Source organism: Vitis riparia, chromosome 9 (assembly GCF_004353265.1).
Source record: "Vitis riparia cultivar Riparia Gloire de Montpellier isolate 1030 chromosome 9, EGFV_Vit.rip_1.0, whole genome shotgun sequence".
In the NCBI taxonomy this organism is placed as follows: Eukaryota; Viridiplantae; Streptophyta; class Magnoliopsida; order Vitales; family Vitaceae; genus Vitis; species Vitis riparia.
In genome coordinates this window covers 253,689-268,600 of record NC_048439.1, presented here as the reverse complement: position 1 = coordinate 268,600, position 14,912 = coordinate 253,689, and the positions used below count along the sequence as shown (strand labels likewise).

Sequence of the window (14,912 nt, the reverse complement as noted above, 5' to 3'; positions counted from 1 at the left end):
TTTTTGTTGATAGAGCTATATTGGACACAGATTTGCGAGTCTAGGATGCATTTGGAGGTTAGGGTTTCGATTTTTGGGTACCTTTTCTCTCCACTCGAGCTCCATTTCGTTTTTCTCGAATTCTATTAGACTCCCATGGCTCCTAGATGAGTCAAAAGATGCGTTTTGACATTGTCTTGGAGTTTTGGATTTGGGTTTTTGAACTGAAATGAGAGAAATTTTGAGTTTTTGGGAATGAAAAAAGATGAAAGAAAGCTTTCAAATAAGAGAGGGTGACATAGAGGTTGGAATGATGCTGAGAATGCTAAACCGGAGAAATAGGGGGGTAATTTGGGCATGGAAGATGGAGCCGGCTCATATATTTCATTATTGGGTTTCGAAAATGCTATTATGTCGGACTGGAAGCCGGAAGCACAACTTTCCCAATAAAAAATATGACAATAATGGGAAATATCACATCATCTTAACTCCTAATTATGGCAGTGAGTTGTGATAGTCACATAACTGTCCACTGCCATTTAAAGTAATGGCAGAAAGTTAAAATGGAGTTCAGTAACGAGCTCTGCAGTTTCTGCAAATTTGTCATATCCAAAAAAAAATGGTTTCTAAATACAGGTGTTAAAATTAATATCAATTGAATACCCTAAATAAAATAATTAAAAAAACTTTAAATTTATTTTAAAAACCATGCTTTCAAAGTTAGTTATGATTTATGAATCAAAAAACTGTTCAACAGGCCTCACTTTTACCAACCAACTGTAGCTCACCTAAAAGGCTAAAACCAAACCCTCGCTGTAGAAATTTCTAACAAGCAATTAACAGAACACAGAAGCAAACAACCAGTTGCCTACTTCATTTCACATCATGTCAAATCTGATGAGATTTTGAAAAAAGTGGAGATCATTTTCTTCCACCCTCCTTATCCAGATCGTACAATAAAAATTTATTGTACAAACCTTGAGACCAAGTTCTCCCTCATTTATAAAAAATAAAAAATAAAAATCTAGATCATATTTTTCATTTATTTCATATATTTTTATTATATTTTTAAAATTTTAGTTTATGTCGTGTTTAAATAAGATTGGATAACGACTTTGTCAAAGCAATATCTATTAGCGATGTAATTCGAATCTTTGAAATATATATTGTTGTACAGAAAAATAAAATATATAAAAGAAATAAATACGATTAAGGTATAACCAAAAAAAAATTTATAGTCAGAGTATAAGACAAAAAAATCAAACTTTGGTATAAAATATGAGACATAAAGTGTATAATTGATATGATGGGAAGTATTGCTTTTTCGGTTTTAAAATTTAGGGGTTAAAAATAGGGGGGAGAAAAGAGGTGTAGACTGGTATCATAGATGAGATATTAATTCCCCATTAAAATGGAACTATAATATAAATAATTAAAATAAATAAATAATTGAAAAAGCAGAATTGAATGGAAATTTTATTTATTTTTTGAAAAATAGAATGGAGAATTTTGGTTTAAAGGCATTCACGGTGTATTCAAGAGGCCTTTTTCTCTCTCATCTGCCTCAGGAAGAAGGAAGAAAAGCCGCCGAGTAAGAACAACAAATCGGACACAGCAATAATAGAAAAAAATGAAACCAAAAATTGAATTAATCTGATAAAATTTTTCCCTCTTTTTTTTTTATTCTTTTTTCTTTTTGGTGTATTGTGTATTGTAATCGTGTTCACCGTAAAAGGAAAATATTGGGAATTGGGAGTTGCAGGTGTTGGTGGGCATTTTTGATTCATCAATATTTCCGATCATTCAGTTGATTTTACGGGAATAGAGAAGGAACCCGATTCTGGGCGTCAAGGGTTTTCAAGGGTTATGATCGCATGGCTGCCTCGAAGATCTGATTGCCATGTTGAATTCTGATTCAAGGTAATTCTGGGTCAAATTACCCGTTTACCTCCTGAATTTGTTTCGTTTTCTTTCATTTGACGCGTGAATTAATCTGAATTTGAGTGGGGGTCCTGAGGAAATCGTGATATGTATTGGGTTTGATTGTTTCTGCAATTTGAAGATTTGTTGGGGTGTTTGGATTCATCTTGTTGCCGAAAAAATAGTTTTCTTTTTATTTATTTTTTATTATTTATTTATTTTTATTTTTTTATGAATGGAAATTGATCAATTCCGCGTGAGAGTAATTTGTGGCGGATGGGTCTGAGTTGGGTCCTTAAAGGAACCGTGTTTTAATTTCATGATGCATTGTGGTGGTCCAGCTGTAACGTTTTTAAAATGATTTTGATTAATTTCATTTCTTTTTGTGCCATATTAATCGATTTCGTGATTGGGGCAGGCTGTTGTTTACCTTCAACAATTCATTTGGAGGCATCGTGGAAACACTAACCCTATGATTTGCAGTTTAGAGTTTGAATAATCTTCTGAAATAGGTTTCGGAGTAGAAGTAAGGATTGGATTAAGGGCTTCTGTGTGGCAGCTTCAAGAATTTAGGACTATGGTTGATGGGTCTTGATCATTTGAGTTTTTCTGATTGGCAATTTGTTCTGGACTTGCATTTGGAGTTATATGTGCAATCAGTTATAATTTAGGGGTTTTAATTTGTTTCTTGTTGGTGTTACTTTTCATTTTCTGGGATTTGGTCTTAAGAGTGGCAAATGAGCATTTCAGAATGAGTGGGGCAGGAGGATTACTTGTCAATGGATGCCCCGGACAAGACATTCTCTGATATAGTTGGCATCGTGAAATCCTGGATCCCTTGGCGGGCTGAACCAGCTAATGTGTCAAGGGACTTTTGGATGCCTGATCATAGCTGTAGGGTATGCTACGAGTGTGATTCACAGTTTACAATATTTAACCGTAGACACCATTGTCGACACTGTGGACGGGTGTTCTGTGCCTGGTGTACAACAAACTCAGTCCCTGCACCCTCTTCTGATCCAAGGATTCCTAGGGAAGAGTGTGAGAAGATTCGGGTCTGTAATTTCTGTTTCAAGCAATGGGAGCAGGGCATAGCCACTCTTGATAATGGGATCCAGGTTCCCAGCCTGGATTTCAGTACTCCATCATCAGCAACAAGTGTGGTTAGCCCTAAATCTACTGAAACCGGTAACAGTAGTTGCATTACACTTGGTTCAATGCCATACCCAGTTGGACCTTATCAACGTGTTCCTTACAATTCAAGTCTCAGCCCACGTCAATCAGCACTAACAGAAACAAGCATAGATAGGCAAGGCATAGACATGGTAGCATCCACAAGGAGCAACAATCCCATTGCAAGCATGGGGGACCCGTCTCCAAATCAATTTGGATATTGCATGAACAGGTTTAATTTCATCTCCCATCTTGTTTATTTTTCCTGTTGTTCACTCCAGAATATTTTGCTTGTTTAGCAACCCCTAATTTTTTTGCTTAAGAGTTTTTTTTCCTGCCTATCCAAAACCAAAAAAAAAACTATAATTTATTCTACTTAATTGGTATCCTGAAAGTTTTGCAACTTGTTTTAGAACTGGACAAAGATGTCCTGTGCTTAATGGATCCCATGGCACCTATAAACTGACATGTGGAATCCAAGTGGAAGGCATAACATGATCTGTTAAACTAAAGGTACGCCTGGCCTTCCTGAGGTAGAAGGCTAATATTTTCCATATCTTCCAGAAAAATGATCCGCAGTGCTTCTCATTTATGGCATGTTAAGAGTTTAAGATGCACTGTACAGATTTACTGGCTGTCCATTGAATCCCATTGACACTAGCACTATGATATAATGACTCAAGGTCTTTGGCATGTTGCCGCCATAAAACGTCACTAAGGTAACAATATGCCCCATTCCTTTTAATGTGGTGCAGACATTCCCATCCTCCTTAGAAGGACGAATTCTCTACTGGTATTTGAGGGACAGTTTGCACATGTTATTTGATTGCTCCTATAGCCTGTCATGGTACTGCACTTGCGCTCAGACTGCTTGCTGAGGCTCTCGCACTTGCTAAACTGGCTATATAGTGCTCCAGGGCATTATTCAAAAGCACACGATCAGAAAAATCTGAGCATTTTCTTTTTCTGGTTTCTTAAGGTCTTGTTTATTCATAAGTCAAAATGAAAGTACTCTTTTCTCCCTCCCAAGCTTCCTCCTGGCCTGCTCCACATTCTCCTCGTATTTGCTTTCTTTTGCGATCTTTACATCATAATAACTTCCCCTTATCCCCAAGAAGAACCTTCCCACTCAGAGTTGCTTGTTTTTGCACATATAGAATATGCATGTATTCAGTTGCTTATTTTTGCACATATAGAATAGGCAGGTATTCATCTCCAACCTGGAAGACAACTATACTATGGTGATATGTATAACCTATTTTATTGAGCTTTATGATTTTCAAAGTCGATTGCTCAGTTGGCAGTTTGAAGCAGTAGGCGTTATTTCAATTCACAATTTAATGTAGTTTAAATTAAGTCCACTGATTGGATGGCCTGGATCAATGGGCAGACCATGAGGAATGTGGTTTATATTGCATGTTAGTAGAATAGGACATTGCTAGGTTTACTAGTGTTTGTACCATGTCTTTAGCAGTTGTTAACTGATTATTGAGTACTTGTTGCTTTCTTGTTCTCCGGTATCAGGAGTGATGACGAGGATGATGAATATGGTGTTTATCGCTTAGATTCTGGAACAAGCCATTTTCCTCAGGCGAATGATTTCTATAGTCAAGTTGACTTTGATGAGATTGATAATGACTATGGTTCACATAAATTTCATCCTGATGGAGAAGATTCCAACACAAAAAGTTTGAGCAGCTCTCCATTGCACCATAGTTGTGATTCACAGGGTTTGGAAGGAAACCAAGAGGTGGGGAAAAAGGAAGATGAACATGATATTGGAGATGAGTGCGAAGCACCTTCCTCTTTCTATGCTGCAGAGGATGTTGACTCAGAACCTGTAGATTTTGAAAATAATGGACTTCTCTGGCTCCCCCCTGAACCGGAAGATGAAGAAGATGAAAGGGAACTTAGGGAAGCTCTCCTCTTTGATGATGACGATGATGGGGATGCAACAGGAGAGTGGGGCTATTTACAACCTTCCAGCAGTTTTGGAAGTGGGGAATATCGCAATAGGGACAGATCTACTGAGGAGCACAAGAAAGCTATGAAGAACGTAGTTGATGGGCATTTTAGGGCTTTGGTAGCTCAGCTATTGCAAGTTGAGAATCTTCCTGTAGGTGAGGAAGATGATGGAGAGAGCTGGTTGGAGATAATTACATCATTGTCCTGGGAAGCTGCTACACTTTTAAAGCCTGACATGAGCAAAAGTGCAGGAATGGACCCAGGAGGATATGTGAAGGTGAAATGCCTGGCTTCTGGGAGGCGCTGTGAGAGGTAAATGTTTTGATAATTTATGTTATCTTTCATATAGCATCCATCATGATGCTCTTGTTGCATATCTCAACTTCTTTCCCTTCGATGAAGATTTTGATTACTTTTCTTGCAGTATGGTCATCAAAGGAGTTGTTTGTAAGAAAAATATAGCTCATCGAAGAATGACATCAAAAATAGAGAAACCACGCTTGTTGATCCTTGGAGGAGCTCTTGAGTACCAGCGGGTTTCCAACCTCTTGTCAAGTTTTGATACTTTGTTGCAACAGGTTGTGATCATTTGCCTTTCTATCTGTTCAGCTTGCTATTTATACTTGGGAATGTAAAGAAAAGGGATATAAATTCTGTGATCTGGAATACTTTATTTTAGTTACTGGTTGTTAGTGCATGAGCAAAGAAATATGTTTATTTACTGGATTTTTACTTTAATTGGGTTTACATGCTTTATAGGAAATGGACCATTTGAAGATGGCAGTTGCAAAGATAGATGTTCACCACCCTGATGTCCTTCTAGTTGAGAAATCAGTTTCTCGATTCGCACAAGATTACCTTCTCGCAAAAGACATCTCACTTGTTCTTAATATCAAGAGGCCACTTTTGGAGCGAATAGCCCGATGCACAGGTGCTCAAATTGTCCCTTCGATCGATCATCTCTCATCACAGAAGTTGGGGTACTGTGACATGTTCCATGTGGAAAAGTTTGAGGAAGAGCATGGCACTGCTCGACAGGGTGGGAAGAACTTGGTGAAGACATTGATGTATTTTGAAGGCTGCCCAAAGCCATTGGGTTGTACTGTAAGTTCAAACTTCCCATGCTTGTGGAAAGTATTTAAATTTGTTATTAGTGGACCATGCAATTGAACCTTCTAATAACTAAGTTGATTTGATAGACCTTCTACATAGAATTCATCTGGCCCTTTTCTTTTTATCTATCGCAGATTTTACTTAGGGGTGCTAATAGGGATGAATTGAAGAAAGTGAAGCATGTAATCCAATATGGAATTTTTGCTGCCTATCACTTGGCTTTGGAGACGTCTTTTCTTGCTGATGAAGGAGCCTCTCTTCCAGAACTCCCATTGAATTCTCCTATAAATGTGGCACTTCCAGATAAACCATTAAGTATTGACAGGTCCATTTCAATGGTACCTGGTTTTACTGCGCTTCCTAGTGAAAGGCAACAGGAATCTCAGCCTAGTGATGATGCACAAAAATCCAACAGTGTCCCTCCACTGATGAATGCCACATTTCTCCAAATGGAAATGGCATCATCACCTAGTTTACCTAATGGTCCCAGCATGCAATACACACAACCTATTTCAAGCTCCATTAATTCTACTGATTTCTCCTTCATTCCTTCTTCAAAGCAAGAAGTTTCAGATTCTTACCATAGTAATATCCTTCCTTATCATGCATTTGTGGAAAATAAAATGGATTCCTCAGAATCATTAGAGGTGAGGGATTTTGCAACCAATGCTGGTGAAGCATTTATGTATAATCATCTCAGTTTTAGAGGTTATGGGTCTCTAGAGACAATGGGAGAAGGTGGTGTTGCCAACAATGGCCAAAATTATTATGATGCAACTGTTACAAATCAGCTAGGTACCTCAGAGATGATATCCTTGCAACAAGATATTAAAAACCATCATGGGGAGCCAGGATCATCAAAAGAAGAATTTCCTCCATCACCTTCTGACCATCAGAGCATTTTGGTTTCCTTGTCGTCACGGTGTGTGTGGAAGGGGACTGTCTGTGAAAGGTCCCATCTCTTTCGCATCAAATACTATGGCAACTTTGATAAACCTTTGGGGCGGTTTCTACGAGACCATTTATTTGATCAGGTAAGGTTTCTGTTTCTCACATTTTCACTCTCTCAATAAAAACTTGTAACATTCTGTAAGACTGAGGAAGCCTTTGTTATCAGAGTTTCCGGTGCCGATCTTGCGAGATGCCATCAGAAGCACATGTTCATTGTTATACTCATAGACAAGGCACCCTCACAATTTCCGTTAAAAAACTGCCAGAATTTCTCTTACCAGGTGAAAGGGAAGGAAAGATCTGGATGTGGCACAGGTGCTTGCGGTGTCCACGAAATAATGGTTTTCCTCCAGCAACCCGAAGAATAGTGATGTCTGACGCTGCTTGGGGTTTATCTTTTGGGAAATTTTTGGAGCTCAGTTTTTCAAACCATGCAGCTGCAAGCAGGGTGGCTAGTTGTGGTCATTCCCTACACAGAGATTGTCTTCGGTTCTATGGGTATTTCTTCTTCTCCCAAATTTCTTTTACTTGTAAAAAATACATAAACTTGAGTATTATCAAGAGCTCTTGTTTCCTACAGAGGACCTGTGCAAAAATGGCTGTGTGCTGATCCTGGAAATTTCTTTATGCCATTTGTGTGGCATTTTTGGATGAGTTCAGATGAACCCTGCTGTTTGAATTAATCCTGTCAGTTGATATCAATTGCCATTTTGCATGTTCACATAGATTTGGTGAATGGTCCCGGAAAAAAAAATCAAATTGGTATCATTGTAGTGTCCATCCAAATGAGGGATATTCGTAATCTGGTTGATACCTTGGATGGGAATGATTAAAAGCAATAAAGTTATCTTTTTCATTCATTTATGTGCACGATATCCATCCCAGAATTATTTCCCATCTGTTCCTCTGTTACAATCTTGATGTCACGGCCATCCTCCCACTGTCTGCCTCACCTTCTCACTGGCTGTTTTTACATCCGCAGATTTGGGAAGATGGTTGCTTGCTTTCGCTATGCATCGATCGATGTTCATTCAGTCTACCTTCCTCCTGCAAAACTTGAATTCAACTATGAGAATCAAGAGTGGATACAAAAAGAAACAAATGAGGTGCAATGATTATGATTTTGGGTTTCTGAAGTCATTTGAAATCTCACTGGTCCTCAGTGATCTAATTATCTGGTAAAAACAGGTGGTTGACCGGGCAGAACTACTATTTTCTGAAGTATGCAATGCTCTCCATCGGATTTCAGAGAAAGGACATGGGATGGGGTTGATTACGGAGTCAAGACACCAAATTGCTGAACTAGAAGGCATGCTACAAAAGGAGAAGGCAGAGTTCGAGGTGAGGTTCTTGGTTTTGTATTAAACTTCATCCAGCCTTGGTAACAGTGATTCTATTTACTCCCAATAAAATAAAGCAATCAATAATGATCATTCAACTATTAATAGTTTCTGTATTATGTTCATTGTTCTTCTTGTAAACCCTTCTGATTAACCTTCAATTGTTTTTCATTTGGCCTGAGGAATGCCAGACATTATTTGGTTATCTCAAAGTGCATAGCTTTGTTAATGAATCCTTTGGTTTTATATTTTTATGTTTGCATCAGCATTATCCTGTTTGAAGTGAAAATGATATCTTGAAATTTTTATTAGTATGTTGAAGATTTTATGTTCTAGAACCCAAAAATGTAAAAGATTGGAAATTCTTATAATGCTCCAAATTTAAAACCCAACTGCTTTTATTTTCTGAGTTCTAATTGATTTTTTTTTTCTTTGACATTGTTTTAGGAATCACTCCAGAAAGCCGTTAGTAGGGAAGCTAAAAAGGGCCAACCGCTTGTTGATATTCTCGAAATCAATAGACTACGAAGGCAGCTACTCTTTCAATCTTATGTGTGGGACCACCGCTTGATCTATGCAGCTAGTTTAGACAAAAATAGTATTGTGGATAATGTCAGTGTATCCATTTCAGAACATGAGGAGAAACCCCAAGCTACTAGTGACAAGCTTATTGACATAAACAGGCCTATTAATCCAGGCAAGGGCTTTAGTAGTTGTGACTCTCTTCTTGTGGATGCAAAGCTCAATAAGGGCCCTAATCAAGGAGGGGGGATTAGTAGCCAATCTAGCCAGCATGACACTGTTTATCAAGGAACAGACATGGTTCAAGATTCAAATCATAAGGAAGAAGACCAAGGTAATCTTCCTGCAAGCAGCAACGTCTGTGATCAGCCTGATCCTCTGGAATCTGGGGTAGTTGTTCGCAGGGCCCTCTCTGATGGGCAGTTCCCAATTGCAGAGGATTTGTCACACACCCTTGATGCTAAATGGACAGGAGAAAATCACCCAGGAACTGGAGCACCCAAGGATAATACCTGTGCACTTCCTGATTTAGCCTTGGCAGATTCTTCAACTGCATTAGTTGTGCCAGAAAAGTTGGAGTTGGAGGACCATACAGAAGAGCGGACTGGGCTCAAGGTAACCCTTTCTTTTTCATCACTGTTACCTGCCAAGGGCCAAGATACCATTGAGGACTCAGCCAGCTGGTCAGGAATGTCCTTTCTAAACTTCTATCGAGCATTCAACAAGAATTTTTTGGGGAGTGCTCAAAAGCTTGATACACTTGGTGAGTATAACCCCGTCTATGTCTCATCATTTCGGGAGTTGGAACTGCAAGGTGGGGCTAGGCTACTTCTCCCTGTTGGTGTTAATGATACTGTCATTCCGGTTTATGATGATGAGCCCACAAGTATTATATGTTATGCACTGGTTTCACCACAATATCATGCCCAATTGTTGGATGAGTGGGAAAGGCCAAAAGACGGTGGAGAACCTATGAGTTCCTCGTCACTTTCTGAGTCAGTGAATTTGCAGTCATTCCTTTCTTTTGATGAAACAGTCTCTGAATCTTTTAAAAATTTTAGTTCAATAGATGACAGCTTTTTATCCATGTCTGGATCACGTAGCTCCCTGGTTCCGGACCCATTCTCATACACAAAGGCTTTGCATGCCAGAGTTTTCTTTTCAGATGATAGCCCTCTTGGTAAGGTGAAGTATACCGTGACTTGCTACTATGCAAAGCGGTTTGAAGCCTTAAGAAGAATTTGTTGCCCGTCAGAGCTGGATTTCTTGAGGTCCCTTTGTCGTTGTAAGAAGTGGGGGGCGCAGGGAGGAAAGAGCAATGTTTTCTTTGCAAAATCCTTGGATGAACGGTTTATCATTAAACAGGTTACAAAGACAGAGCTGGAATCATTTATAAAGTTTGCTCCTGCATATTTCAAGTACCTATCTGAATCAATCAGCACGGGAAGTCCAACATGCTTGGCAAAGATTCTGGGGATTTACCAGGTATTTCCTGAGGGCTTCAAATGACAATTAGACTAGATTGTCAGTGCCCACATTAACCTGACATTTGCTAAGATCTACCACCCATATTGAAATGCTGGTATCTTTGCTATGATTACCTCTCCTAACTTAGCATGGATTTTTTTGCTTTATAAAGAGGTCATTTTAGTTAGAATGCCTAGATAATGACTGATGAAACCAACAAAGGAATTGTTGATTGATTATTGAGAATCTGCATTACTTCTAATAATAAAATACTGCTGGTGAAAAGCAAATAGTTATGGGCATTAAATAACTTGTATAATTTTGTTATAAACAACAGGTTGATTTATTTGGCTGACCACTGAAGCGCCAACCATGATAGTTGGCCATTGCAAGGTGTGCGCACACCTCAGTCGTTGGTCATGCTAGTTACATCATGTTTGGCTTCCTTTTCTCTGCCTGGGTTTATTTTATGAGGCAATGCAGGTCCTGGCTTAGATTAAGCGGGTGTTTTAGGAGGTGTTAGAGATTTTTATTACAAGTGACTTCACTGCATTTTGTAATTAATCTGACAATTATAGCTTGTTATCTCAGAGTTGTCCAGAATGTTCCTGTAAATAATTCATCTACTAATTATTATTTAATATAAAAATATCAGCTGAAGTATTTGAGCTACATTATTTTCAATCCTTTATAATTTGGGTTTTGAATATTGGTTATTCATTTAAGTTGGCTGTGTCATACTGATTGCTAATGTAAACTAGTTTTGGATGCTCTCCTACGGTCCTACCATATATGTTGAACAGGTTGAGGTCAATTAGCATCATCCTTGTCACAACTCAAATCCTATAATGTTTGTGAAGATAGTTTTTCAGATGTTTAAGTGGGTTTTGTGTTGGGATGATACAGTTCTTCAATTGTCACTATAAAATCTCCTGCATTTAGAGAATCAAAGATGGTCTTTTGAGCAATATAGTGATGCAAGTATTTAGGTGTATGCTTGTAACAAAAATAGATAGCTTTATACAAATCTTAATTTTTTTCATTTTTTTTAGTTAAATTCGTTATAGACCTTTTGAATATTGTGGTATAGAAATTTCATATGGTTACCTCTCCATAACAGTCAATTATACCCAAAGCTCCATCTGCACTGACTTTCTCTTCTTGATGTCTTTATGTTGGAAGGTTACGTCCAAGCATCTGAAAGGAGGGAAGGAATCAAGGATGGATCTTCTGGTTATGGAGAATCTTCTGTTTGAAAGGACTGTGACGAGGCTTTATGATCTCAAAGGGTCTTCTCGATCACGCTATAATGCAGATTCTAGCGGGAACAATAAAGTTCTGCTGGATCAGAACTTAATTGAAGCAATGCCAACTTCTCCCATTTTTGTGGGGAACAAGGCAAAGAGGGTGTTGGAGAGAGCTGTCTGGAATGATACTTCTTTTCTTGCAGTAAGTTTTGAAACCGATTGTGTTGCTCCCAAGAGTCAATATGTAGGCTGTTCCAATTTTCAAGTAGATTAAATGCTTGTATCCATTTTAATGTCTCTTTACATTATGCTATTACAGTCTGTTGATGTGATGGATTACTCATTACTGGTTGGGGTGGACGAGGAGAAGCATGAGCTAGTTCTCGGGATCATCGACTTCATGAGGCAGTATACATGGGACAAGCACCTCGAAACTTGGGTGAAGGCTTCAGGCATCCTTGGTGGGCCCAGGAACTCAACTCCTACTGTAATTTCACCCAAGCAATACAAGAAAAGGTTCAGGAAGGCCATGACCACCTATTTTTTGATGGTCCCAGATCAATGGTCACCTGCTACTCTAATTCCAAGTAAATCACAGTCCGAATTATGCGAAGAGAACACACAAGGTGGGACCTCCGTCTAGTTTACTGTGAAATTATGTGCTTGTACATGTAGTACATTGTTTTTTTCTTCCATGTATTCCCCCTTCTCCACACTGCAATTCTTTTGGATAGCAGTTTCATTTGTATTCTTGTTAAAAATAGAAATTCAAGATTATTTGTTAGAAAGATGCGGAACAAGGCTGTTCAAGCCAAAGAATTCTTCTGGGGGTATGATATTGGATGACCTCTGCACGAAATCTTTGTACAAAAATATTTTTGATGTATCTAGAATTCCAATATGTATATGTAATCCATGTGCATTCTTTGTGCTTCATATTTGAAGTTTTGATGTCAACTTCCAATACAATCTCCTTCCTTCTCTATTCCTTTTCTGATTAAGCTTTTGTGAACATTAGACCTGCATATCTTCTACTTATTTGCTCTCAGCTTAATGGACTCAGCCTATTTTGCTTTAGATGGCTCTCTTTGAATTCTCAGCTTCAACCAATTTAATTATATGGAAGATATCTAATGATATCCTGTATCGGATCGGAGGAAGAGGTTTTTAATACTATATGTAATGAGGTCATCTTTACTATGTGGTTATATTTTGAAGTTGTGAGATCTATTATTAGACCTTAAGTAGATATAATATCTACATGAAAGGGAGTAGTAGCTCATTATAATAGCGTTTATTATAAATAGTATTAGAGTTAATCCCTAAACCTGGATTTTGAGTGAGTGTTCAATTTTGAGTAGCATTGAAACAACTATTACCTTGTATTTGCATGTGGGTGAGTTCCTCTTAATCATAAGGATGCTTTCCAAAACCAGTCGCAAAGGCCCACTGAATTAAAATCCGATAATATCAACACGAGAGGTAGCAGATCGTGACAATACTGCACTCATTGTACCTTTTAGTTTTTTCACATCATCTAATTGTAAATGTCACCTCATCATGTAACCATTTCTCCCTGCCATTTCCAATTTCCCCATTTCAGATTGGTTCAACTGTTAGAAGCACTGTGTTGGCATGTACAATTTTTATTTATTTAAAGGGGGAGAAGTGAAACAAGAAAATAATGGGGTGAGAGAGAAGGGGGAAAATGTTCTTTGTGAAGAGGAAATCGAAAGGATGCATTTCAATACAAGAACCAAAGTGTAAGCCTTTTTTACATACAGTTCATGGTTGAAGGAAATGGCATGTGCCCATGTTCTCTGATCACCAGTATGTGTTATAACCATTCCAGTTGAGGTCCTCTGGCACACCAACTGCGACCTCATCCCCTTTAACTATCTGAAGCCAGTTTTGTTGAAGAAGATCAATGATCTCTGCATCCCTATTACTCACATATCACAACAATTTGTTAGAATTAGGGAAGTGGGTATATCTTAATACTCACAATCCTCTTCATTAATTACCTTGGATGATAGTTTTTCCTCTGCAGCTCATGGTGTAGACGAGGGCCTTCATCATATCCTTCACAGACTATCTCCCCTTTATCATCTCTGTAACAAACTATACCCTTGGACTGATCCTCAAAAACCTGTTACAAACAACCCAACCACACATTCAATCATTCTCTAAATCGAAGGTTTTTGATGAAACAAGATGTGGGTGTATCAAGAATTAGATAGAAAAAAAGTACCTTGTTTCTGAAGGAGGATTTGATCTCAAGTGCTGCTATCTTCCTGACTGAAACTTGACTCCTGTGTTCAAGCATCACCATGATTCTACCAACAGGCCTCCTGATAGGACAAGAATCTAGAACCAGGATTTGAGTGGTGGAATAAGCCCTTACTGCCATTGATTCTGTGCAACAAGAAGAGGAAGGAGGAGAAGGAGAAGACTCGGATGGATCTGTGGCTGAAATACCAGGAATTTAATAGTGGGTAATTGCATACAAGTGTTAAAAAAAAAATCATATATAAAATTCCAAGGAATGGAAATGATAGGCGAAGTCTTGTCATGCTGAATTATTTATAGATATGGGGTTAGGCTGGCCCCCATGGGGCTTATCTTCTCACCATTGATGCTGTCGATGCCCCAAGCCATTTCGTAGGTTGGTGCCACGACTTTGTGTGTCTTGATATAACTGTTGATGGTGGTGAAACCATCATCCGCTAGTTGACGAATGAATTGGTTGGTGGGTCTATTCCCACTTTATATATTTATATATATACTCCACCAGAGCTGTGGTTACAAGCTATTGCAGTATTACTCAAAGCCTTTCATGTAGTGCATGTTGAATGATTGGACGTATTTCATGTCTTTTTTTAGAAAGGTCTCTACACCAGAGCTGTGATTTCGCTTTGACATTGGATGTCATCATTTTTACTCATGTCACAAGATAAAAATGACAGGGTATAAAGAAGGTGAGCCTTCAGGGTGGATGGCTAAGATCAATGGAACCATGTGACTGAGAATTGGGTTTGACATTTAAAATCAGGATCAATTATTCTATTCTGGTGGGGTTCTTGAGGGTGTCATCCCACCACAGCTTCCACCCTACAAACAACAACAAAGCCTAGTGTATCATAGTTGTTATTTTTTATTATACCCTATGCTAACAAAGATATCTCCAATGAAAGGGTGCCACATGAATTCCGAGTCCACTTTGGCTTATTTACTT

At 38.5% G+C, this 14,912-nt stretch overlaps 2 protein-coding genes across 3 annotated transcripts; one reads left to right on the top strand and one right to left on the bottom strand.

The window, feature by feature from the left end:
* The first annotated feature begins 1,492 nt into the window (after window positions 1-1,492).
* On the top strand, window positions 1,493-12,662 carry LOC117922775 (1-phosphatidylinositol-3-phosphate 5-kinase FAB1B). Of its 2 annotated transcripts, XM_034840991.1 has the most exons (13): window positions 1,493-1,899; window positions 2,318-3,304; window positions 4,597-5,349; window positions 5,462-5,615; window positions 5,797-6,141; window positions 6,285-7,184; window positions 7,268-7,599; window positions 8,084-8,207; window positions 8,290-8,442; window positions 8,889-10,448; window positions 11,613-11,879; window positions 11,997-12,331; window positions 12,365-12,662. In XM_034840991.1, the coding sequence occupies exons 2-12, from the start codon at window positions 2,679-2,681 to the stop codon at window positions 12,318-12,320; spliced, it is 5,538 nt and encodes a 1,845-aa protein (XP_034696882.1). In that variant the 5' UTR covers window positions 1,493-1,899; window positions 2,318-2,678; the 3' UTR covers window positions 12,321-12,331; window positions 12,365-12,662. The 2 variants fall into 2 exon arrangements, with proteins under 2 accessions (XP_034696882.1, XP_034696881.1); XM_034840990.1 differs by having other exon boundaries at window positions 11,997-12,662.
* Window positions 12,663-13,305: 643 nt separating this feature from the next.
* LOC117922777 lies at window positions 13,306-14,190 on the bottom strand. Its single transcript, XM_034840992.1, has 3 exons — window positions 13,929-14,190; window positions 13,702-13,826; window positions 13,306-13,619 (listed from the first exon to the last, which is right to left on the bottom strand). The coding sequence occupies exons 1-3, from the start codon at window positions 14,085-14,087 to the stop codon at window positions 13,502-13,504; spliced, it is 402 nt and encodes a 133-aa protein (XP_034696883.1). The 5' UTR covers window positions 14,088-14,190; the 3' UTR covers window positions 13,306-13,501.
* Between the last annotated feature and the right edge of the window lie 722 nt (window positions 14,191-14,912).